The 24590-nt window shown below is 42.5% G+C and overlaps 1 protein-coding gene across 1 annotated transcript; it reads right to left on the reverse strand.

The window, feature by feature from the left end:
- Nucleotides 1–7206: 7206 nt before the first annotated feature.
- CD180 (CD180 molecule) lies at nucleotides 7207–22675 on the reverse strand. The gene is made up of 3 exons (XM_060091722.1): nucleotides 22586–22675; nucleotides 12714–12880; nucleotides 7207–8935 (listed from the first exon to the last, which is right to left on the reverse strand). Exons 1-3 carry the CDS (start codon nucleotides 22673–22675, stop codon nucleotides 7207–7209), a joined length of 1986 nt encoding a protein of 661 aa, XP_059947705.1.
- Between the last annotated feature and the right edge of the window lie 1915 nt (nucleotides 22676–24590).

A 24590-nucleotide genomic window follows, 5' to 3' on the forward strand; every position in this document is an offset into this window, starting at 1 on the left:
GGCCCCCTCTGTCCTCAAGGAAAAGGAAAGAGCATCCCAGGAAGCTTGGGCTTGAGCATCTGCATTTGAAACCACAAAGCCTTAGGAAAAGGCTGCTCCTTTCTCAGTACTATCTGTAAATTCTCACTACCTCTTTATTCTTGTGCCTTTGTGAAAACAAAAAAATCTTTAAAAAGAAAAATTCTGCTTTTTTTCTTTATTGCACAATACATGATCCATTGAAGGCAAATTAAAAATACAGAAAAGCAAAAAAAACATGTTTGAATCACTGCAATTCCCCAGCCACTTTCATTCTTCAATCTATATGGATTTTTATGTTACCAAAAAAAAAAAATAATAATAGTGGGCATGATGTTTGGTAACCTCTTTTGCTTAGTATGAAATCAAAAATATATTTCAATGTCTATAAATATACTTCTGCAATATTATTTATAATGACCACATGGCATTTCATGTTAAGGACATGCTGCATTATTTTCTCTCACGCGCACGTGCACAAGTAGAGAAGCTCAGATGCAGATGTTTGAGGTCATCCTACTCTTCAGCACTTGGCTCATCAACCTTGGCACCAAGGTTCATGAAACTTATCCCTACTCTCCTATCCAGCCTCCTCTCCTACCCCAGAGGCAACTTTGTTAATGGTTTGGTTTTGTGTTCTTAAAACACATAGGTATCATTGTTCTGTATACATGTATTTTTAATTGATAAAAATCATGTTAATATGTCATTTGGGTTTTTTTTTTTTCCATCAAGCTCTTATCTGTTGGTTCACAAAATGACTCTCATACATAGAGGACAAGGAGAGACCAAAGAAAGAGGCAGTCACTCCAGAGTGGTAGGTGGAAGGTTTAATAAGCGAGGGAACTTACATATGAGGCTTATCTTGGGCTGCCACAAGACGAGGAGATCTCCGCACCCACCTGCCGGGATCTTAAACGTTGATATAGAAACCTTACCAGGGTTCAGTTGTGTATACCATGCAGATGGTCTCAGCAACACCTGGCTCTCTCAAGGCTGCATCCTGGAAAATGGCTCCCACTGTGGGAACACCACACATGCTTTACAAGGCCAGGGGAGGAGATGAGGAGACTCCAATTGCCCGGGTCCAGCTTTCGGTTCAACTGGCGATCATGTCCTCTCCATGACCTCCTCCAACACCATATGCTTAAGATTCAACTACCTTGCTGTAGCTGTATCTAATCCATTGCTTCTGGCTACTGTATGATACCCCATGGTGTGCGACTCATACGTTTTACCTGCCCATCTTCCTAGTGATGAGCTCTCAAATTGCTTTGAACTTCCCCCTCCATAAATAACGCTGTACTGCATATTGTTGTGGAATTGTGAAATTTTGTGATACACACCCAGCTCGGGATTGGTGGGTCACATATTTAATTTGATGAATTCTTGCCTCACAGTCCTAGAATAGCTGCACCAGTCTACACCCATAAGCAGTGCATTGCAGTTCCTATAACCCTACATCCCACTTACACTATTATCCAGCTTCCTCTTTTTGCCAGACTGATATAAAACTTTATCTCATTTTAACTTGTTTTTCTTTAATTCCTAGTAGTATCAGCATGTTTATGTGGTTATCCCACCCAAGAACTAGAATGTCTTTAATCATTTATCTCTTTTTGGATATTTAGGTTGTTTCCAAAGACAGGAGAAAGAGAAAAAGGGCTCCCAAGCTGTTTAGAAAGCCCATGAACCGACATAAATGGAGAAGGGGAAGACAGATGAATGCTCAGGTGACCCGCTGTCCTCTACTTTCCTTTGTAGGATCTAGGACCATGTCTCGAACAGCCAAATGTTTAGAGAATATTATCTAAAGATGGGGGGAGGGGTGGCGAGAGGTGAATGTTCAGTGCAGTTCACTGTTTAATCTTTCATGAGCAATAATGGCTTTTAAAAACCAAATTAAAGAATAATAGATTAGGGCCTCCCTGGTGGCGCAAGTGGTTGAGAGTCCGCCTGCCGATGCAGGGGATACGGGTTCGTGCCCCGGTCTGGGAGGATCCCATATGCCGTGGAGCGGCTGGGCCCGTGAGCCATGGCCGCTGAGCCTGCGCGTCCGGAGCCTGCGCGTCCGGAGCCTGTGCTCCGCAACGGGGGAGGCCACAACAGTGAGAGGCCCGCATACCGCAAAAAAAAAAAAAAAAAAGAATAATAGATTAGTGCTTTCCTTTTTCAAGACCTACAGTATTCCATACGTGATTTCAAGTTGTCAACAGCTGGGATGGAGTGGGGGTAGGTGGGAGAGCCGGGTAGTTGAGGGGCAGAGGCTTGTGGCCTGGCAGTGATGGCAGAAGAGACTAAGGAGCTGCTTCCCCAGATGTCTCACCCATGGATTGGAAGGCTCCTTAACACTTTTTTCCCATTTTGTTTGGAAATTTCCTCTTACAGGATGCGGCGTAGTTTTTCAGCTCATCTGACTCATGGAGCCTAACACAGGTTTCTGTTACTGTTTGATAAAGTTAAGAAAAGGGAAGGACTTCACATGAAATCATTTGGCTGGGAGCCCAAGGCCAACCCTAGTCTAACAGAATCCCAGTATCCAGAGGTGGGGCACAGGAATCTGTTTGGTAAAGAATTCCCCAGATGATTCTGCTGATAAACCAGTATCCGGGAGCTCTGGGAGAAACACTGGGCTGCTGATTCCTCTGCAGCCTTCAGACTAACTCCTGCCACACCAGGCATCCTAGCTCTTGATGTATCGGGCAATTGATTCGAACTCACCACCCAGGACCACCCCGTCGTGACTTGCGTAGAACTAACTGCATCCTCTATTGCTGTAATTCAAGTTAATTTTCTCTTTAATATTCAGGGCAGATAGAAAGCAATGTTAGCCACCCCTCTTGCCTGCTACACTAATATATGAAAACATTATAGTCATTTATTTCATGCTTTTGTAAACTTCAAAATTGTAAGCGGCACTTACTGGGGAATTAGATGGGTAGAAATAAAATGAAAGTTTCCTGCCCTGAAATTTTACATAGATACATAGATAACGGCTGTGTTTGGGTCTGTGTTGCGTTCAGTTAACAGTGATGGCTGCTGGCACGGGGGAAATGTAAAACGTGCTCCCAGACTGTGGGAGTTGCAGCTCACGCAGAGAGTCCCCTGTGATGGAGGCCAAGTCAGTTTTTATGGACCTCAACGCTATTTGCTTCAGTACAGTTTGAAATGCAGGGTCAGCTCACTGAGCTACAATATGCAATAATAACATGTTTTTATAGGAGTAGCTTGTCATATCATAGCAGCCACAACATGGGATACATAAGACCAATGAACACACCATGTCTGCAGAGTCTATCCTAGTAACCAGGATAAAGCAATAAAACTGACAGCAGCCATCAAAAACTCCCTTTCTGACTTTGTAGGGTGAATTCACTGTTGCTTAAAACAGAGGAGCTGTCACAAAGCCCTAGATAGATCAGTGCTCAGTTATGGAGTAGCATATGGCATCGCATGGAAGGGGCCTGATAAATGAAAGCAAGATGGACAATTACATATTGTAAGGGCTTGGGTTCCTACGGTCTTTAGTGCAATGCAATCCTCACCAGAGATGCTCTACAGGAAGTTTTTGTTTTTCCAAGTTACACATTAAATATTATGGAGGACAGTGTGGGTAGGGAGTGGTAGGTCAGCAATTAGTATTTCCTATCTGCAGCTTAAATCCTTAAGGCAGAAAGGAGCTTAAGTTTGTTAGAAGGCACAGGGAACTCAGTGGGTTGGTGCTATCAGACTGGATTCTTTTTTTCTTTTTTAATAAATAAATAAATTTATTTATTTACTTATGCTGCGTGTGGACTTTCTCTAGTTGCAGCCAGCAGGGGCTACTCTTCATTGCAGTGCGCGGGCTTCTCAGTGCGGTGGCTTCTCTTGTTGCGGAGCACGGGCTCTAAGCGCACGGGCTTCAGTAGTTGTGGCTCACAGGCTCTAGAGCACAGGCTCAGTAGTTGTGGCACACGGGCTTAGTTGCTCCATGGCATGTGAGATCTTCCCAGACCAGGGCTCGAACCCATGTCCCCTGCATTGGCAGGCGGATTCTTAACCAATGCGCCACCAGGGAAGTCCCAGACTGGATTCCCTTAAGAGTGTGGATTTCCATACTCTCTGATAGGATTGAAGGAAGGAAGAAAGGAGGGAAGTAAAGAGGGAGAGAAAGAGTTAAGGAATGAAGGAAGGGAAGAAACAGCAAAGAAAGAAAAAGGAAAGAGAAAAAGAAAAGGGAAGGAGGGACCAGTGAGCATGGTCTTGGGATCTTCAGGTCACCACCAGGAATATCTCCCAAAGTTTCCAGAGCTGATCATCGAATTTGCGACAAGCAAATGAACAAAATCAACATGTGACTGTGTGTCCTGCTACATTCCTGCCTGAGTTCCCAAAGGTGAATGCTTCCTGCACCACGAGAGTGGGCCACATGGGTGGCATCGAGTCAGAGGGAGGTATGCTCTCTGACTTGGGAGGGTTGGCTGCCTGCCTTCAGAAGGGTCCCTAGAATGAGGGGCCTTTCCTGTAGCAGCAGTTAGGAAGCTTCCTAGAAGAGCACCTGCTCGGCACAGGCCAAGGCAACTGTGCCCACTTCTGCGTTAGGTCCCTTCTGAGCCCAAAACTCAGGGGAAAAGGCCTTGGTCACTGCTAGACTCAGAGCCAATAACAACCCAGCAGCGGCTCAGACTGGCCTTCTCAAAGTGATGCCATCCTAGGCCTAGGGAAGGAGCGAAGGTGGCTGAAGGGGTGTGTCATGATATCCTCATATTTCCAGGCACTTTCTTTCTCCCTTTAACACACATCCTTAAATGACTGCCTTACTAAGTCTCCCTCAGGAAAGCCGAAGAAAACTCCCTTCCCAGCCACCTGTTTTCCCAAATGCTGGTGTTCAAGATAATTAAAACAGTTAATTGTGTGATGTTTCGTTTCATTAGTAGAGTGTGCTCTGCTTGCCCTCTCTCACCAGGCCCAGGCCGCCTAGCGCTCAGAGGGCTTTGGTACCCATTCATCTCTGCCACCTCTCTTGGCTTTGAAGGAAGGATGCCTTGGAGCCCAGGAGTTGGGAGTTAGATGAGCATGAGGGAACAAGGTGTAAAATCTTGAATACTTCTTCCTGTTTCCAGAAACTAAAGGGGAAGGAGATGGGACATTTTGGAGTAAAACTGAGGTAATGTGACTGCGAACGGGCCCTCAGTAAACTGCAGCCTGGGTTAGCTGGGAAGCCCCACTTCTTACCGGTCCTCAAGGCAGGGACAGGGTGAGGTGAGTGAGGCACCCACCTTGGACGCCAAACTTAAGGGGACACCAAGAACTCAGTAACAAAGAAGAATAGTATTTTAATGCAACATTAAGATATCAAAACTAATGTAAAATATCCACAATGAACAAAAATACCAAAATTTTAAACAAAGATGGGACGGCTACTAGTGAGTTTCCTTTTGCCTCAGGTTCTAATATGGTTCCTCATGGTGCTGTTGTGGATCCTGGCTATGTTTAAAAACTTTTGATATTTATCACGGATATTTTTTTGCCTTGATTTAAAGTTTTAAAAGTAATGTTTTTGCCTGATTACTGAGTGTTTTGGTTCCCCCTTAAATTTTGCACCCAAATCAAGTGCCTCACTCCCCTTACCCCAGCCCCCGTCTTGTGTCCTTGACCAAGAACATCTGGGAAAACTTAGGCTCCTGCGTAGTATTACACGAAAAAATCCCCTAAGACTGGCAAAGCATTTGCAGTGAAGGTTTATGGCTTCCCTTCACTATTCCTTTGTCTTTCCTGCTTTTCCTGGGGGTACAGAGGTAAAGAGCTGGTCCCCAAGTTTCTACTCTGTTCCACTAATATGCCCTCAACCTAAGGGCTAATCAATTCTCATTGGATGTTAATCAATTTTTACTTTGTTATCCAATCAGAATTTTATAACTATAAGCTACTACCTCTAGCCTAAAACGGGTTATTCAGCTTAATCCAGGCCTTATAAATGCAACACCTGAGTACAAGAGCTCAATTCTCTTGTCTGCCAATGCAGATTTCAGAAGATCAAGCCCTGCATGGGTGTCACCCTTTGGACCTTGAGAAGAAGGCCTAAGTCATTACACTGCCAGCTTCCCTGTTCTCTATCTGCATTTAATGATTTTGTCCCCTCTCTGTTGCTGGTATAATCTTTGCAATCCCCCCAGCCTCAACAGAAACTACTGCTCACTAAGGCAGCTTACTGTGTTCCCAGTGGTGACTGTGCCGGGATGCTTTCTTTCTTCCACTAGTTTTTCATTGTAAATGTGTTATCTCAGTTGCTATCCCCGGTGAATAGGCTTTTGAGAGCTGGCCTGGGAACCAAACCACCATTTATCTCACGGTTCCTGTGAGAAAGAAGCTTCTAAGGATCAGACATTCAAGTGAGAAGAGCATTTGGACCACAGCCCACCTGTAAGTTAGGATCTGTAACATAATAAGAGCGAGAACACCAGGTAGGTAGAAAAAGTCTCCTTGGTTCTGAAGTGAGGGTGGCCAATGTGCAAAACTCCTAAACCCTGGGGGAGGGGCATCCTGGCAGGGGTGTCTTTTTTTTTTCCCCTTGGAGCTATTTGCACTGCAGAGGCATTGTAGAATCCTTAGAGAAATAAGGATTAAGGAGGTTAACGAAGTCAATTTGATGGCAAGATACATTTTTCAGCCTCTTCTTTTAAATTCTTTGTTTTCTCTTTGTCATTTAAAATAAGCTTTGAGACTTTATCTCCAACTTGTTTCCCAAATGGCTACATTACTGAGAACTCAGAGCCAAGCACAGTGCCCGAGCTGTGGGGTAGAGAGCTGGGGAGCTGGGGTCCTTGGCACTGCCAAGCTGTGGCAGTTGATGACCTCCTTTTCGGGTCAAGGTGGGAGGTACTTCAAAGGATGCTCATGAATGGAAGTGATGGCGTCCTACTAGGTCACTCTCCTGGCCTTTCCCTGCCATGGGTTCTCCTCAACTTCTAGCCACCTTCCATGTGAGGAAAAGGCTCTGTGTCTCTCACAGCTGCACCTGGCCCTCTGGCCCTAGTCAGTTTACCTTCCCAGGAGACTTATTAGTTCTGGGACTCAGAAAAGCCCAGTGAATCCCTACCCGGCTCCAGGAACCCATCTGAAAAGTCTGGTCACTAACAAACAACAGTTCCTTTACTGAGGGCAATTTTGCTAAACATATTTATTTTCTATCTCTAGAAATCTTCAGCACTAAATGTGCTGGTATTTCCACCTAAGAAGAAATTTAACTGAAAAAATGAGCAGAATGACGAGCAAGAATACAAATACTACAAGAAAGAAAATGCCCATACCCGTCATCCCACAAGACAGTTTGACATCAGACAGCTTAACTCCCCTTAAAGGTGGGGGATTTGCACACACGGTCTCCTCCGAGCCCTCGAGTTTATGCAGGTTTTCTTTGTACCATGTTATGAAATGGATATTTGAGCAAGTGCAGTCCAGGGGATTGTGACTTAAATTAATGGTGCTCTGCTGAGACAAGGTGGGGAGGAGATGGGATGGGATGATGCGAATGTTATTGGCGGCCAGATTGAGGTAGATCCCCTTAAGAGGCCTAAGAGCATCCATGCTATCGCCTGTCAGGCTGTTGTAGCTTAAGTCTAAGTGGCTCATTTTCCCAAGGCCGTGGAATGCTTGCTGGTCTATGGAGAGGAGATCACAAGAGGATAAAATCAGAATCTCCAAGCTGCTCACTGTCTGAAGTAGGTTGGTCTTTGAGATGCTCCCATCCTGAAAGTGATTCCCTTGTACATTCAGATGCCGGAGATCCAGCAGGCCTTCTAGAAGGTGCCGATTGCTGGTATCAAGGAGGCAGTGAGAGAGATTCAGAACCCGCAGGAGATGGAGGTTTTGGAAAGGACTTTGTGAAGCCTTAACAAGCAGGTGGGTAAATGCCAAATCCAGTAGTTCTAGCCGAGGACATTCTTTGAACGCCTGATCCTCGAGACCAAGGGGCTCATTGTAGCTCAGGTTTAAGTATTGCAAGTGGGGCAGGTTTTTGAGTTGCAGATTGCAACAGTCAGAAGCCTCAATATCACTGTGACTTAAATCAAGTTTCTGAAGATTTGCTAGTTTTTCCAAACACCTGGCACCGAGGTCAAGTTTCTTCACGTTGCCTTTGACAGAGAGGTCTGTAAGGGATGGGAAACTGGCAGCATTGATTTGACACAATTGGTCAAAACTATTTGCATTGAGAACTAATTTCTTGAGAGAGTTCATACCCTCAATCCCAGAGGGTAATCCTTTCAAGTGAGCTGCCGTCAGATCCAACTCCTGGAGTCGAGTGAAGCACCGAAATGTAGAAGGTGAGAAGCCATCAAAATGGTGCTTTTGTAGGTTGATGCTTTCAACAGCCATGTCACAAAGTCCCTCAAATGTGGCTGAAGTGAGGTGTTGGTCATCAGTGTCCTCAAATGTCCCCAGCCAAAGAGACTGAATAGTAGAGTTCTGTAGACCTTTCAGTATAACAGATAAGTTGAGAGACCCTCCAAATTTCAAACTTTGAAAGATTTTTGAATTGAAAGCCCCAGGCTCAATGCCTTTAATGTCATTGCCATTGAAGTTAAGGCTTAGGTTCGTGGCCTGTTCCAGAGCGTTTATGTCTTTACTAGAGATGTAGTGTATAGCATTATTCTGAAAATCCAGGACTTTCAGATTCCGTGTTGGGAAGTTTTCTGGGAGATTAATGGAGGAAATATGGTTGCCTCCAAGATACAAACTTTCCAGGTTTTCCAGGTTGTGCACTGGGATAAACTCAAGATTGGATATTCCTGTTTGGGTTAAGAAAAGATGCTTCAGCAACTTGGGCCCGGTAAGTGATGTTTCTGCCATGAATATCAGGGGATTTCCAGTTAACACAATGCTATTCAGTTGATGATGGTTTTGAAAAGTATCTTCATGTACCCAGTTAATCTGGCACCTTAAAAAGATAATAGTATTTAATAAGAATTAATTAGGGAAAAGAAAAAAATGCTGTCACAGTGGCCTATAGTAACAAAGCCATCTTTTGTGTATAGTAAAAACAGTGTACATTATTATTCAAAGTAAAACATAATAAACTTTCTTCAGTACCCACAGATGGCCTGTTGAGTTAATGACTAGCTTCAGATCTGAACACTCTGATTTAGAATTTTTTTCCAGGTATTTTAGATTGAACTCTCAGAGGTCTGTGTTTGGAACAGTTTAGTGGTTTGATTGTAGGCAAAATCAAACTATTATTTACCATTATAAGTGATATAAAATATGTCTTATATACTGCATAATATATAACATATGCTATGTAAAGTATGAATCTGTGTCATCCTGGGCAAGTCACAACTTTTTTCAACCTCAGTTTTTTCTTCTCTAAATTATAGCAACAATGATTACTTTGTAGAATGGTTGTGATTCAAATGGTATACATGAAAATGCCCCATAGAAACATGGAACACTAGAGGTTCAGAGAAACCCATCCTGATATTACACCTAAAAATATTGGATTATACACACACACACACACACACACACACACACACACACAGCTCCCCTGAAGGTCAGTAAAGGAATTACTTAGAAATGCATTTTCAAAGGGAAGCTTGAATCCATAGAACCAAGGGAGTTCTGTAGCTAGTTTTGTCATGTCTGTCAATATTTGCCAATCCCTAGTGGCCTAGAGCCTGGGTGTTAATGAGCCACATGGACCAGTGTCAGGAGACAAACTTGAGGACAGGATAGGAGGTCTTATCAAAACCTGCAAACTACCAGGACCCTCAAAGGATCCTTTCAATGGGTGACCTTAAAAAAGAAAACTCACAGAGGGAGACCTTTAGGATATGCTTTTGTCTTGGCCTTGGCTCTGGGTAGAACAGCAACAACAAGAACAACAAGAAAAGTCTCCTCTGAGATCCTTTAACCAGAAGCTTCCACCTATGAGAACTGTAGCCTGAATTTATGCTACCTCTGTGGACTTCCCCAAAGAAACCCAAGTGGAAAAGTTAGCTTAAAGCAGTTCCAGGATGGTAGTGACTTCAGGTAACTAGCAGAAGTAAAGAGAAACCTTTTCTGGAGTCATGTACTTAACTAATTTTTTATAAGAAGAACTTTCAAATTTACATAAAAGTAAAGAGAATAGTACGATGAACTTCCATATATCTTTCACACAAATGCAACAATTCTCACAATTTTACCATATATGCTTCTTTTCTTCATCTATACCTACTTCTCTCTCCTAAATTATTTTATGTCAAATCCTAGGTGTCCATACATATTTCAGTATGCATCTCCAAAAAAATAGGCTTATTTTCTATAGCCATGATGCCATTGTCACACATGAAAATATTAATAATTCATTGGTGTTATCTAGTTCCAGGAAAACATTTTAAACAAAGATTTGCACAAAGTTCCACATGATAAATGAGCTCAAAATAAAATTCACTAAACACATAAGGAAAACACATTAGCTTAAGTCAGCCAAAAAAAAAAGTTCTACAGAATCAGATTAAAAAAGGTAGCAGATGCCAGAGTTATCAGATATATCTGATAATGTGTATGTATATATATATATCATATATATGTATATATATGATATATAAAGAATATATTATATAGCTGATATGTATTGAATATTATCAGAACATATAATAAATATGCTTTTGTCAAACATATGTTTGATATGTTTAAAGGTAACACCAAGAACCAAAAGTATGATGAAGGAAAAAATATCAAAACTGATCTCATATATTTGTAAAATGAAAAATCAGTGAAACTTATTGAAATGGGAGAAGTTAATAATTGAAATTATAAGCCAATGGATAGTTTATACAGGAGATTAAACACAGCTGAAGAGGATATTAATGGACTAGGAGTAAATATGAGAAAATTACCTAGAATGTAGTCCAAAACACAAAGAGTTGGAAAACAAGAAAGAGAGACTAAGATATATAAAGGGCAGATAAGAGGATGCAATATAAGTCTCATCAGAGATCCAAAGGAGATACAGGAGTGAATGGGGGCAAACCGGAGTTCAAATTGATAGTGGCTAGAATATTTTAGAATTGATGAAAGACGCCAATCTCAGATTCAAGGAGCCTGACGATCTACACAGTGCATCATTGTGATATTACAGAATTCCAAGGACAAAGCTAAGCTACTGGAAATGTCCAGAGAAGAAAAGACAGATTGCCAACATGCAAACAACAGCTAGACAGATAGATGATCTCCCAAAAGCAACAGTAGGATACTGGAATGATAGCCTCAAAGGGCCGAGAAAAAAACAACTGTCCACCTAGAATCATATGCCAGAAAATGCTATCTTTCAAGAATCAGAGTGAAATAAAGATATCTTCAGAAAAACAAAAACTGAGGGAGTTGACTGCTAACAGACACTCACTAAAGCAATGTCTAAGGAGGTGCTTTAGGAGAAAGGAAAATCATTCCAGAGAGGAAGGTCTGAAAAGCAAGACAGAGGAATGAGAAAAGGGGATAGAAAGCAAGTTGGTAAAGCTAAAGAAACCACGACTGCGTTAAGTAATAAAAACAGTGCCTCATTGGTAGCCAGATAACAGCTGGGGAGGGGAGCAGAAGAGGAGGATTTTAGAAAGTATGAGGTCCTATTGTTATCACTCTTTCAAAATAGCAGTAGAGGAAACTAAAAGTCCTTCAGCTACAAAAGCTATCCTGGCCCAACACTTCTTAAAAATGTGATCCAACTCATCTCATCTGAAAATGAGAAATGATAAAGGAGAGGGAAAGTAAATTTCTTTGTGGCAAAACTAGGTAGGTAACAGAAAGATCTGAAAGGGCAAGGCTTTCTCTCAATTGTATCTAATGGAGTCTTGGCTGGGAGGTAGCCTAGGGTTATCTGGGAGACTCTGGACTGGGAGTCAGGAGAGCAGAGTCCCAGTTTCCTTCCCGTGTGACCTTAAGCAAGCTCATAAAATCTCCTTAACCTCTGTTTTCCTATCTAACATGAGTGGGATGGCAGTATGTTCCATACCTACCTCCCAGTGGTGGTTATGCAGATGTGAACGTACAGTTCTATGTATGTCAATACTCTCCTGCTCTGTAGAAGCTTAAGTTGAAGGACCAAAGTAGAAGAAGTAGAGCTGCTGCAAGGGGTGCAGACCTCATCCACATACGGAGCCCTTCCCCCCATTACACACACACACACACACACACACACACACACCAGCTGCATTTCCCTTTCACTCTCTTCCCTTATTTTCTTATGATACTTCTGCCTGCTGGTTCACAAGCACTGGTTCAGCATTTAGAATCCTAATTCTGCCTCTGAAACCAAATAATGGAACTCTTTTTTTACCAAGTTTCAGGAAAAAATTAGTAGATGGCATGTATTTCTCCTCTAATTTTTTTCTTAAAATGTCACACCCATTAATAGTCAACTATGCTAAAATATAGTATGATGTGGCATCTGATGTAGTAGATTTATTTTCAGTTTTGTTATTGATATTCCTTAGAACTTCATAAACAGCACTGCTGACACAATCTAGTTTGAGAACAAGCCACTTTCCTCTCCACTGATGGGTGCTTATTTAAATTATATTTTACCTGTATAAAAATATTTCATGGGAAAGGGTAAACATGCAGAATAAGCATGTTGTCCCCGTGCCCCAAAAGAAGGTCGTGGAAACAATTTGAATGCAAGTTGTGTTTTGACCTAAGTAAAACATCAAGCACACGCAAAGAACTCAGATACATACCTGGTCAGATCCAAAAAGATAAGATTTATGAGCCTGCTGAAGGTTATATTTTGAATTGTAGGCAAGAAGTTAAAGCCGAATTCCAAAAATTCTGTTGTATTTGGTAGAGTGTCAGGAATTTCTCTGAGACCTAAATTTTCACAGTTATATGTCTTGTTGTCTTCTTTCTGATGAGAGAAACAATGTAAATTAATATCAGACAGTATATGGTATATGGTTGAGTATCTAGCAGAATTACATGTTTTATCCTATGAGCAGCAGTCTTACTTCTAGGAATCTTCACCAAATATAATACTTGGAAAAACACAAAATGACTTATGCATAACGTTATTCATTTTAGTATTTTTTACAATAGCAAAAGATTGGCAATAATCAGATTATCTATCCATATAGGACCACTTGAACAAAATATGGTATATTCACTGAATAGAACCCTGTGTAGCTGAAAAAAGGATAGGCACAATCTCCATAAACTGATGATGGAGTGATATACAGGTTTATTGTAAGGTGAAAAAAGCAAGGTGCAGAACGTCTATTAGTATATATTGTATATGGTATATGGTATACAGTATGCTACCTTTTGTGTAAGGAAGGTATGTGTGTATTTTCTTACATTTACAAGAAGAAACCATGGGGGAAAACAGCAAACTGGTTATATTTAAGGGAAAGGAAGGAACCAGATGGAGGAGCGGGGATGAAAACAAGCCTTCTCTGAGCGCAATTTTATAGTTTTGATTTTGGATGCATGGAAATGTTTTCTTTCACTTTGGAACAAACAAATCAACTCTAGATTAGCTTCGACAAAAGAATACGATCAGATATTACATACTTTGTGATGTGATGCAGTATGAAGTACACAGGACCACCTATGAAGTATTGCCAAAAAAAGTTTAACCTTGGGCTTCCCTGGTGGCACCGTGGTTGAGAGTCCGCCTGCCGAAGCAGGGGACACGGGTTCGTGCCCCGGTCCGGGAAGACCCCACGTGCCGCGGAGCGACTGGGCCCATGAGCCATGGGCACTGAGCCTGCGCGTCCTGAGCCTGTGCTCCGCAACGGGAGAGGCCACAACAGTGAGGGGCCTGCGTACCGCAAAAAAAAAAAAAAAAAAAAAAGTTTAAGCTTAAATCCAATCAAGACTTTAGGCCTAACTTTCAGTCTATAAGTGATTTGGGGGATTTCAGGTAAACAGCACCACAAGGTAGCAGTCAGCCAAAGGCAGAAGGTGGAGCATTCCATAGCATGACTGACTTCGTTTTATCAAAATGTGAATGATGTTTGGCAGAAGTGGAGAGCAAGGGGGTGAGATGAGAGAGGAGGCTGCTCTTATAAAAAGAGACACATACAAAAGCTACTTCAGAGACATAACCAACAGAAAATAGAAGAGCCCTTCTTTTCTAAATTTTTTATTGAAGTATAGTTGACTTACAATGTCATGTTAGTTTCTGGTGTACATCAAAGTGATTCAGTTATACATATATGTATGTGTGTATATATATTTTATATATATATTCTTTTTCATATTCTTTTCCATTATGGTTTATCACAGGGTATTGAATATAGTTCCCTGTGCTATACAGTAGGACCTTGTTGTTTATCTGTTTTATATATAATAGTTTGCATTGGCTAATCTCAAACTCCCACTCTAATCCTCCCTCACCGCCACTCTCTTGGCAACCACAAGTCTATTCTCTATGTCTGTGAGTCTGTTTCTGTTTTGTAAATAAGTTCATTTGTGATGTATTCTAGATTCCATGTATAAGTGAAATCAATGGTATTCGTCTTCTTCTTTATGACCTACTTAGTATGATAACCTCTAGGGTCCATCCATGTTTCTGCAAATGGAATTATTTCGTTCTTTTTTATGACTGAGTAGTATTTCATTGTATATATATGTACTACATCTTCTTTATCCATTCATCTGTTGATGGACATTTATGTTGCTTCCATGTCTTGGCTATTGTAAATAGTGCTGCAATGAATATTGGAGTGCAGGTGTCTTTTCGAATTATAGTTTTGTCTGTATATATGCCCAGGAGTGGGATTTCTGGATCATATGACATAGAGTAGCCCTTCTTTAGATGCTGATTCAAATAAAGCATTTGGGAAAAGACATTTAATCAGGGAACTTTGAATGAGGACAGGATATTAGAGAATACTAAGAAACTGTGAATTATGTTAATGATAATGACCTTGCCGTTATGTAGGAGAAATGTTCTTATTTTGAGTTGCATTTTGAAGGATTTAGAGGCAAAATGACATGATGCTTGGGATTTGCTTTAAAATACTTTGGCAAGAAAGGAAGGAGTCGATAGCAGAAATTAGTAGGCAAAACGTTGATGGTTGTTGAATGTGGAGTGATGCACGCAAAGTTCCCCGTAACTAAGTGCTTTTGTACATATTTAGAAATTTTCTTAATACAATCTTTTTAAAAAAGAACTAGTAGCATGGCACAGATCTTAGGTCATAGGTCTTGTAATCTTGAAGAATGACTGAGTTTTAAATCTCTGGAACTGTAGGCTGCTGATACCAGACCTAACATTTGGGCACAGCCCTGCACATAAATTCAGAGGACTTCCTCATTCTGGGTCCCCAGGAGAGTCAAGTGTTCTGACGTTGGTTGTTTACTGCTTGCTAGAAGTGCAAACTCAAGTTATAGATCTTGGACTAACTAGGTAAAAATGGGAAGGGGTTAGTTAGAAGCCTATAGAACTGTGGGCTCATAATTTATCTGGATGATGCCTTAGGATAAAGGATAGTGGGGCAGGTATGAAGGTCTGTTGGGGTATATTTTGCATGGGGAGGCTCCAGGGAAAGAAAGAAATGATCTCCAAGAAAAAGTACACTTGGGGATACAAAGAAGAAAGACATCCCAGAACCATAAGCCATCTCTCAGCTCATCTCAGGCTCCATGTGATTTCATCCAACCTTTCAGGCCCTGCTTTCTCTGTGGTCTCACTAGAGTGGTCTCACTAGACACCCCATTGAGACTGCCCTGGACTGGGAAAGACCTGCCCCATGGAAGTCTAAATCAGCAGCTGTCCTCATCCTGAGTTGCAAACAGGTCTGCTTAGTTAGAAACAGAAGATGGCACACATCCACCTTTGCTCTGAAGTGTGACATTTTAGAGGTGTTGCTAATTTAACTGCTTTTGCCTTTATTCACTCCACTTTTGCTTAGTTGGGCGCTTTTTTGTAGGTACAGTGAGCATGCTCATTTACAGGAAATCACTGGTTTTCTTCTATATTGTGACAGTATTAAGAAAGTCACTGATGAAATTGCCATATTTATATTTTCTTGTAATCCATAATTGTTTCATAGACCCAAAGCCCTTCAGGCACGGCCACAAACCTACATAATGCCCTTGAAATGCACACTTTGCATTTAAAACATACTTGATTGACTGGTGGGGGAAAACACATGCTGCTAGACCCCTCTTTGGTCCCCCTGAACATGGAAGACCTAGAGAGAAGATGTATGTGCAGCTGCTAAGGTCTGGATTAGCTTTGAGGAGACATTTTTCTTTTCTGGTCTCCACTGGCATAGCTGATGTCATATATACGTGGAGAAAGGGGGCCTTTTCTCAACTCATCTCTCTCTATTCTGGTCCTTTAGCAAAAGGCTCGACATTGGCAATTCCCTCCTTTTCCAGAATATAATGTGCCCATAACAACTAAACTGTATGCTTTAATAAGCACTTCACTGCATTAATGTGATTCCCAAAGTTGGAATGGAGCACTAGCTCTCCTGAGCCAGTGGCCTGAGGGAGCGCCTAGCAAATGGAAAGGAATAGCTCAGTTTCAACCTAGTGAAAACCCAAGAACCAGTGCATAACACTTCCCAGGAGTACTGAGAAGTCCACCACCACGAGCCTGGGTCGTAACACTCAATAATCTCTAGTTACATAAACTGCAATGAACTATCTGCCCTTGATTCCTAAAGAAAGACGCAAATGACAATAACTGCAGCTCATAAGAAAATTTGAAAACCAAACACATTTCAGAGACTGTTCTGGGCTCTTCTGCCAGGGCTTTCACAGCCACACTCCCGTACAATCACTGCATCTCATTTCCACATCTCTTTTGTCTCCCGTAATCTGAAATGATTCTTCAGCCTTTCCTGGTCTCTCCTGGCATTGATTAATTTTTTTAAGAATCCAGGCTCATAGTTTGCAGAATGTTACACCTTTGGGGTTTGTATGTTTCCTCATGATTTGATTCAGGTTATACATTGTTCATAGAACTATGTCAGTGAGATTGTATCTTATTCACTGTCAGTTTTCACAGCAAAACTTTCTAGGGGTGAGTTCTGATAGCATAGCACGGGATTCCCAGGCAGCAGAATGATAATACAACAGAGCAGGAAAGGACAGGGTGTAAAAGAGGATTGCTGGGTCCTGACTGTGTAGCCACTGCCATTTTGCCCAGGGCTGGGCCAGCTGTGAGGACCACGGGTTCAGTTGCTTTTCTAGGCAGACACCCACCACCGCTTTTGCAGCTCCTGTGGTTTCTCTGAGCCCCACATGACCACTTCTTATAGACCCAGATTCATCGCTAGACCTCAGTCTAAGGTCAGTTTCCAAAGTCCCTTTCTCATTCCTCTGCTTTGGCCATTCCATCGTAGACAGGACCCTTCTGGATGTGAACTTAGGCAGCCAGCAGGGCTGAGACAAAGCCAGCTGGTATTCAGGACAACTGCCCCATGCCCGTCCCTAATCCATATCATGGGCATTTGCACTGAGACCTGTGCCGGTCAGTTCATCTCCAGCTCCGCCTCAGAGCTGTGCCTTTACACAGAGCAGGACTCCCAAGTGCTACATCTGTGTCTGCAATCCCTTTTCCCTCCAGGTATTCATTTGCATTTTTTCAATCAGGATCTTATTTTGCTTCTTTCTGCTGCATCTCTAACCCCCTGCCATTCCACAATATTTTCTCTCCTCACAAGTGCTGAGATCATTTTCTGATTTCAAATTCTCTGAGTTTCACGCAAGTGCTGATCCCACTTGTTGGGATGTCTCCTCTGCACTTGGTACCCACAGCAGCCAGCTCCGCCAGGCACGAGGAGTCTGGGACACTGCACCTCAGCCCTCCCTCGGTGATCACTCCTCTATCCAGAGATAGCAATTTGACTGAGCCAAATCACAGAGTAATAATTACTCTCTGAAAATAAAACAAAACACTCCCAAGAGGTTACAGCCCTAAAACTTTGTTGTCAGTCTAACTCCTCCAGGCAAAGGGCACTCCAATTATAAGTGGTTCTTTTTCTGTGTGTCTTGAGGCAGACTGCCCAGGTTCAAATCTCAGCTCTCAACTACCAAGCTGTGTTCTCTGAGCCTCCTTTTTTGCCTAGCTGTAGATCGAGGATAATAACCCCTGTTGGCAGACCAACTCTGAGGATTAATGAGGTAATGTACGTCACTCTCACAAGAAAAGTTAGCATTCCCCTGGATCATCAAAACATCATTGTCATCGTCTAGAGCTATTGGGAAGCCCTTGTATCCATGAATTTGGAGTTCTCTTAAAACGGAGCTCTACTTAAACACTCTCCCCATACCTAGACCCAAAAGACTCTCTCCTACCATGGTTTTAAGGGGACAGAATAGTCAAGATGAGCCCATTTGAAATGAGGAGGCATGCCTACACTCCCAAGCAATTATTCAAGGGCACATCTAAAATGTTACCTGAGTCTAAATCACAGAACACTGAATTCCAGCTACTCTTTGCATATTGGTCAGCCTCCAAAAACCTGGTCATAGATCTAATTTTGTTACTTATGATACACATACCTACATGAATACACACACAGAGCATTTAATCATGGAAGGTTCTATGTGGAGTATTTACGAGTGTTCATTATAATATTTTTAGAATATTTTAGAATTTGTCAAGGTTTGACATTTTATTCAAACAAAAAGTTTTATTAAAAAATTCATCCTGACTCCTACCTCACATCATAGGCAAAAAGCAATTCCAGATGGACTGTAAATTTACATGTGAAACTTAGAAATAAATACCAAATGATAAAACTTCCAGAAGAAAACATAGGTTAATATCTCCATGGCCTTGCGTTGGCAAAAATTTCTTTTTTTTTAAGTTATTTATCTATCGTCTATCTATCTATCTATTTATTTAGGCTGCACTGAGTCTCCACTGCTGTGTGTGGGCCTCTCACTGCTGTGGTCTCTCCCGTTGTGGAGCACGGGCTCCAGGCGGGCAGGCCCCATCAGTTGCCGCGCATGGGCTCAGTAGTTGTGGCTCGCGGGCTCTAGAGCACAGGCTCAGTAGCTGCGGTATGAGGGCCCAGACGCTCCGCGGCATGTGGGACCCTCCTGAACCAGGGATCGAACCCGCATCCCCTGCATTGGCCGGCGGACCCCCAACCACTGCGCCACCAGGGAAGTCCCGGCAAAAATTTCTTAAACAGAACAGATATGCACTGAAAATAAATAAAGGAACAATGATAAATCAAGCAATATTAAAATAAAAGGTTTCTGTTCATCAAAAAATGTCAGGAGAGTAAAAAGGCAAGCCACAGAGTGGGAGAATATATTTGTAATGTGATAAAGAACCTGTATCCAGAATACATGAAGAACCACTACAAAAACAAAAAACAAAAAACAAAATACAGACAACGTAAGAGAAAAGGGGCCAAAGACTTGAAATAGGCACTTACACACACACACACACACACACACATACACAAACACACACAAGGATACATAAATATACTCAATTTAATTATTTATCAGGAAAATAAAACATCCCAGTGAAATACCCCATCCATCAGAAGAGCTAATGTTCTTAAACAAACATAGCAAATGTTAGTGAGGCTGTAGGGCAATCAGAACTCATATCCTTTGCTGGTGAGGATAAATGGGTACCAAGCCATTGAAAAACTGTCTGGCAATATTTACTGAAGTTAAACATATGTGTACCCTGTGACTAAATACATCTACTCCGTATTATACACCTAATAAACATTTGTTTACTAAAGACCTAGGTAAAGATATCCAAAGCAGCAACATTCATAATAGGCAAAAAATTGAAAACAGTGCAAATGTCCACTAACAGTAGAATGTATAAATAAATAGTTTCACTAATAAAACAGAATACCATTCAGTGATTAATGGAGCACATGATGGCTGCACACAACATCATATATAAATATCACGTGTTTGATATTGAGTGGAAGCAGCCAGACACAGAAGAGTACACACTGTATGGTCTCATGTACACAGATTCAAAAAGAGGCAAAGTCAATTTTTGGTGATATAAGTGAGAGTACTTGATGGTCTTGGGGGCTAGTGACCGGGAGGAGACATGAGAGGGCTCCTGAGGTGCTGAGAAAGTTCTGTTTCTTGATCTCTGTGCTGCTCACATGGATGTGTTCACTTGGTGAGAACTCATTGAGCTCTACACTTAGGATTGGTGAGCTTTTCTGTATGTATATTTTACTTCAATAAAAAATTTACTGAACTCAAAACAAAACCAAACCCTTGTTTTCAGGATAGGGCCTGATAAATTCATGGTGGTCACATGAACATATATACAGTATGTGTTAATTTTGCTGAAACTGAAGAGGAAGAATGAATGAGGAAAGGAAAACAAGAGAAAGGAGTGGGCAAGCTGGAGTGAATTTCACCTGAAAAAGGGCCAAACCGTTAAATCAAAAGCTTCCTCTCGTACCACTTCTACTTTATCTCACTTTTCTGAAGCCTAGACGGTCCTTACCTTCAGGAAAAAGTCGTATCTCCCAGTTCCTTCCCCAGTATTGACATAGAAGTGAGGGCTCTATAAATAGTCTTAGAATCCTGCTATCATGAACTCAAACATGATAGAAGAGGTAAAGGAAAATATAGACCCAGTATTAATTGAATAGGTCCCAAGGCATTTAAAATCAGAGTCCTTTCAGAGGGATGGCTGCAGGGAGGATGTGATATTGGAAGGTTTCAGTCTCACCTGACTTCTCCAAAAAGGAAATCTCTCACTGTAGCATAGGCCAGGCCTGGAGGTCCTGGGATGCTCAGTATCACGCCTGCCACCTGAATGGCATGGAAGTCCTCTGAATAGGCAATAAAAGGACTAGCTCTTCCTGCCTCTTTCTCCTTCCCTCTGCTAAAGCAGGTACCATTTGCAAAAAGCAACTGGTGACTCTAGGGCCTGATGTCTTCAATAGGAATCTAGACTGGTCCAATATTTTCAGGGATTTCCAAAATCTCCCAGCAGTGAGGGCCCTTGTGGGCTTCAGAAAGGCTGCACAGACTTTGCTGCAATGTGGGGATTTAAAAAGTGAACTGGTAGACTTAAGAGTAGGATGTTTAACATGGACTGGTTCCCAATGAGCTGGAATTTAATGGTAATATTATCCCATCTGAGGATGTTGCTAGAAGGTGGATGGCATACCCTGCCTGATTACTGAGGAGATGGTGTCTCCACTCCTACCCTCTTACATGTTACCTACAGGCCTCTGTGCAGTTGATTTTTCAACCTGAATTATGAGGATACAGCCTTCTGGAGCTGATAAAAACCTTTTACTTGCCCCCTTCTGTTGTGGGCTGAATTGTGTCTCCCCCAAATTCATATGCTGAAGTCTTAACATCGGTACCTCAGAATGAGACTTTATTTGGAGATAGACTCTTCAAAGAGGTAATTAAGTTAAAGTGAGGTCATTAGGGTAGGCCCTAATCCAATCCAATATGACTGGTGTCTTTATAAGAACAATAAATTTGGACACAGATGCATAGAAAGGGGAAATGATGTGAAGACATAGGGAGAGGAAGGCCATCAACTAGCCAAGGAGAGTGGCCTCAGAAGAAGCCAACCTTGCCAACACCTTGATCTTGGACTTCCAGACTCGAGAATTGTACAAAAGTAAGTTTCTGTTGTTGGAGTCCCCTGGTCTGTGGTACTTTGTTATAGCAGACTGAGAAATCTCCCCTGGGCATCGTACCTCCTTTTGGTCTGAGCGTGCATCCTAATTCCATCCCAATACCAGACTAACAAGGTTCCGTTATTCCAGTCCTAGCTTTGATTCTTGCTCTTGTCTGGTGGGTCCTTGCCCCGCTCTCCTTATTCTCCTAACCCTGGCTCCTATGCACTGCTTTTCTCCATCCTGCTACTCCTGCCTCTTTTTCATCATTCAGCCCCAACCTAGGAAAGCAGCCCACTCAGCCACCAAGACTGATGGTCCTTCCTGTTTACAGCACTTGTCCGACAGGCCACATGGTGCTGGATACCTGCTGGAATCAGAGGTAATGGGAGGAGGATGGCAAGAGAATGAGCCCTTCTCCTTTCTCTCTCTCACCACCCTCCCCAAGAACTTCCCACAGGTTGATAAATACTGTTGTGGTCCAAAACAGAAGGTGCAACTTGGCTCTATGCTCAGATGTTTCTCCTGGGGGTTAGTGAAACAGATGGAGGGCTGTCCAACTCGAGGAGAAAGCCAGACTCATTCAGAGTGATCTTTATATGCTCTAAAGCCTGGCACAGGTGGTCTTTACTAGTCTCCGTCCTGAATGCCAGGAAACTGAAGGACTCTTTGGGGAAGTGGCCATGTGCTGGGAAGTTGGACAAACGCTCCGCCATGCTAGGGAGCAGGTTTGGAGGTCTGCTCTTTGCACTGGGACCCTGTTGACATCTTATGTCCCAACTGGGATTATTTGGGAGAAATTGTTTGCAGAGAAAAACAACTCTCACTTCTTCCTACTGTGGACCTGTGAGATCATCTCCCCGGCTGAGCTCTTTGGTTCCTTTTTCACTGTAAAGAAAAACTCCTACACACCTCGTTGCCCTTTTAAGGCTCAGATAGGACTGCATGCTGAATCTCAACATTTCCAGGTGGTTTAATCTGGACAAAGACAAATAGTTTGGACTCACCTCAGTGCACATTGGATTTGAGGAGGTGATGACTTTACAGCTGGCCGAAATCAGCACCGCCAACAGGAAGCAGCCGACACGGGAAGCCATCACAGGACCGAGGCAACCAAGCTTGGTAGGGTTAGCTAATGCCTGGAGCTGAGACATCGAATCAAGCTATGATGGCCTCGATAATCTGGCAGCCAGAGAGTGCTCAGAAGGGTAATCTGAGAACAAGAAATGCTGTTGACTGCTCAGCATTTGGTGGCTTTTTGCTGCAAAAAAGGGGAAGTCCTTTCTGCATAGTACCCATTCTTGCCAAAAATAGCTGAGCACCCAGCCTCAGAATGGCCCAGTGCATTTCCTGGCCAACATGAATCAGTTGTGCAGTTCCTTTTTGCTGGTCACATGGACTCTCAGGGTCATGGTTCCTAGTGACCCTAGGCGAGCTTCAGCGGTTTGGCCAGCTCCAACAGCTTCTGGTCCCTTTCCATCGGAGAGGTTGTGGGAGCAGAAGTCTGTCCTCACGAAGGAGGCCACCTTGTTAGCTGGCCTAGGTGAGTGACCGGGAGAGGTGCTGGGGCACACTGGAAGGGCAGAGCCCTCTGTGGGGGGCAGAGGGAAGGTGCCCTGCAGTGGCACCTGCTGGAGCTGGGAACTAGGGCAAGAGGGAGCAGGGTCATCCCAGAAAGGGAGCTGCTGCCTTGGCCACCTTCACAGTACCCACTTCTGGTCTTGGTACAGGAGGAGGACAAATCCATCCCTTGACCCCGTGATTCAGGCCTGCTAAAGCAGCTGGAGTGGAATCCCCTCTTGTTCCCTCCCAAGGTGACCCAGGGAAGTAGAGGCCACTGCCATATACAGAGCAGTCTGACTAAGAGAGAGAAGAGTTATGGGTGCCAGCCTTGGTTCTATTTTTTCTTAGAAATACCTTCGAAACAGGATTGCAACTACCCTCATTATGATGCAAGGTATGGTAGTGACTAAAGAAAGTTAAAGTTCATGTATTCCTCACTGGGCTGAATTTGGCTACCTCAGACATTGTCTGTTCTCTTTGACATATAGGAGCTATTTGGTATTACTGTCCTCCCATTCCATTTCCAAGAGCCAATTCTTAGCATCAGAGTTCACAATACCTTGAGAAAATAATACTACTACCACTACTGTGTTACAACTACTAATAGGATATTTATAGTAGCTACCATTTATTGAGCACATATTATGTGTCTAAGTAGGTTTTCTTTTGTTTTATAGATATCTCCTTATCATATACTCTATCAAAGAGGTGCTATTATTTCCCCCATTTTATAGATGTAGAAACTGATGCTTAGAGGAATAAATGACCTCTCCAAGACCACACAAGTAGAAAGTGGTAGATTAGGGCTTCAGATCCAGACAGTCTCACTGCAGAGACTGTGCTATTACTCCCGATAGTTTAAGAAAGAATTTTGCCTCCTGAAAAAGCTGAAGAGTGTACAGTGTGAAGAAAGTTCTTCATCTGGAGATTTCAGAGCAGATGCGAAAAAGCAGGAGGTGGTTAGAGAAACTATGTAGTTGGCACTGTGCTAGGGCTACTACAAATAATTAGACTTTTCTGGTCACCCTTAAAATGCCATCATCATCATCAACAAAACACCTTCAAAGATGCTTTTGGCGAAACGCTGTCCAAGCAAACCCAGACTGATGACAGCCACCTTGCTTTGAACAAGACACGTATCACAGTGTCATGGAAGAGTTCTTGGACTGAAAAGAGATCTACTTTGAAGCCTCAGACCCATCATTTACCAACAGAGCAAACCTGGGCAAGTCATTTGACTTTTCTGAGTCTATTTCCCATCTGAATAATAAAACAAGAATTCCAATTCCTGTTTTGCCAACATCACAGGGTAATTATGAGGATCCAGTGGGATCATTTACGTGAAACTACTTTCTTAACCTCAAAGTCCTACATAAATGTGAAGAATGTGAGGCAAAGACTCCTCTGAGTAACCAATTCCAACCTCATGTAAATATCACTCTCAGGAAA

The sequence above is a fragment of the Mesoplodon densirostris genome, chromosome 3 (assembly GCF_025265405.1).
Source record: "Mesoplodon densirostris isolate mMesDen1 chromosome 3, mMesDen1 primary haplotype, whole genome shotgun sequence".
Taxonomy (NCBI): Eukaryota; Metazoa; Chordata; class Mammalia; order Artiodactyla; family Ziphiidae; genus Mesoplodon; species Mesoplodon densirostris.

Bases quoted from the DNA above. Each gene is read 5' to 3' on its own strand.
- CD180 (XM_060091722.1), bottom strand. From the start codon at position 22,675: ATGGCTTCCCGTGTCGGCTGCTTCCTGTTGGCGGTGCTGATTTCGGCC. The intron at 12,881-22,585 runs GTGAGTCCAAAC...TTCTCTCATCAG, and splicing joins CAAATCCAATGTGCACTGAG to AAAGAAGACAACAAGACATA. The intron at 8,936-12,713 runs GTATGTATCTGA...TATCTTTTTAAG, and splicing joins ATCTTTTTGGATCTGACCAG to GTGCCAGATTAACTGGGTAC.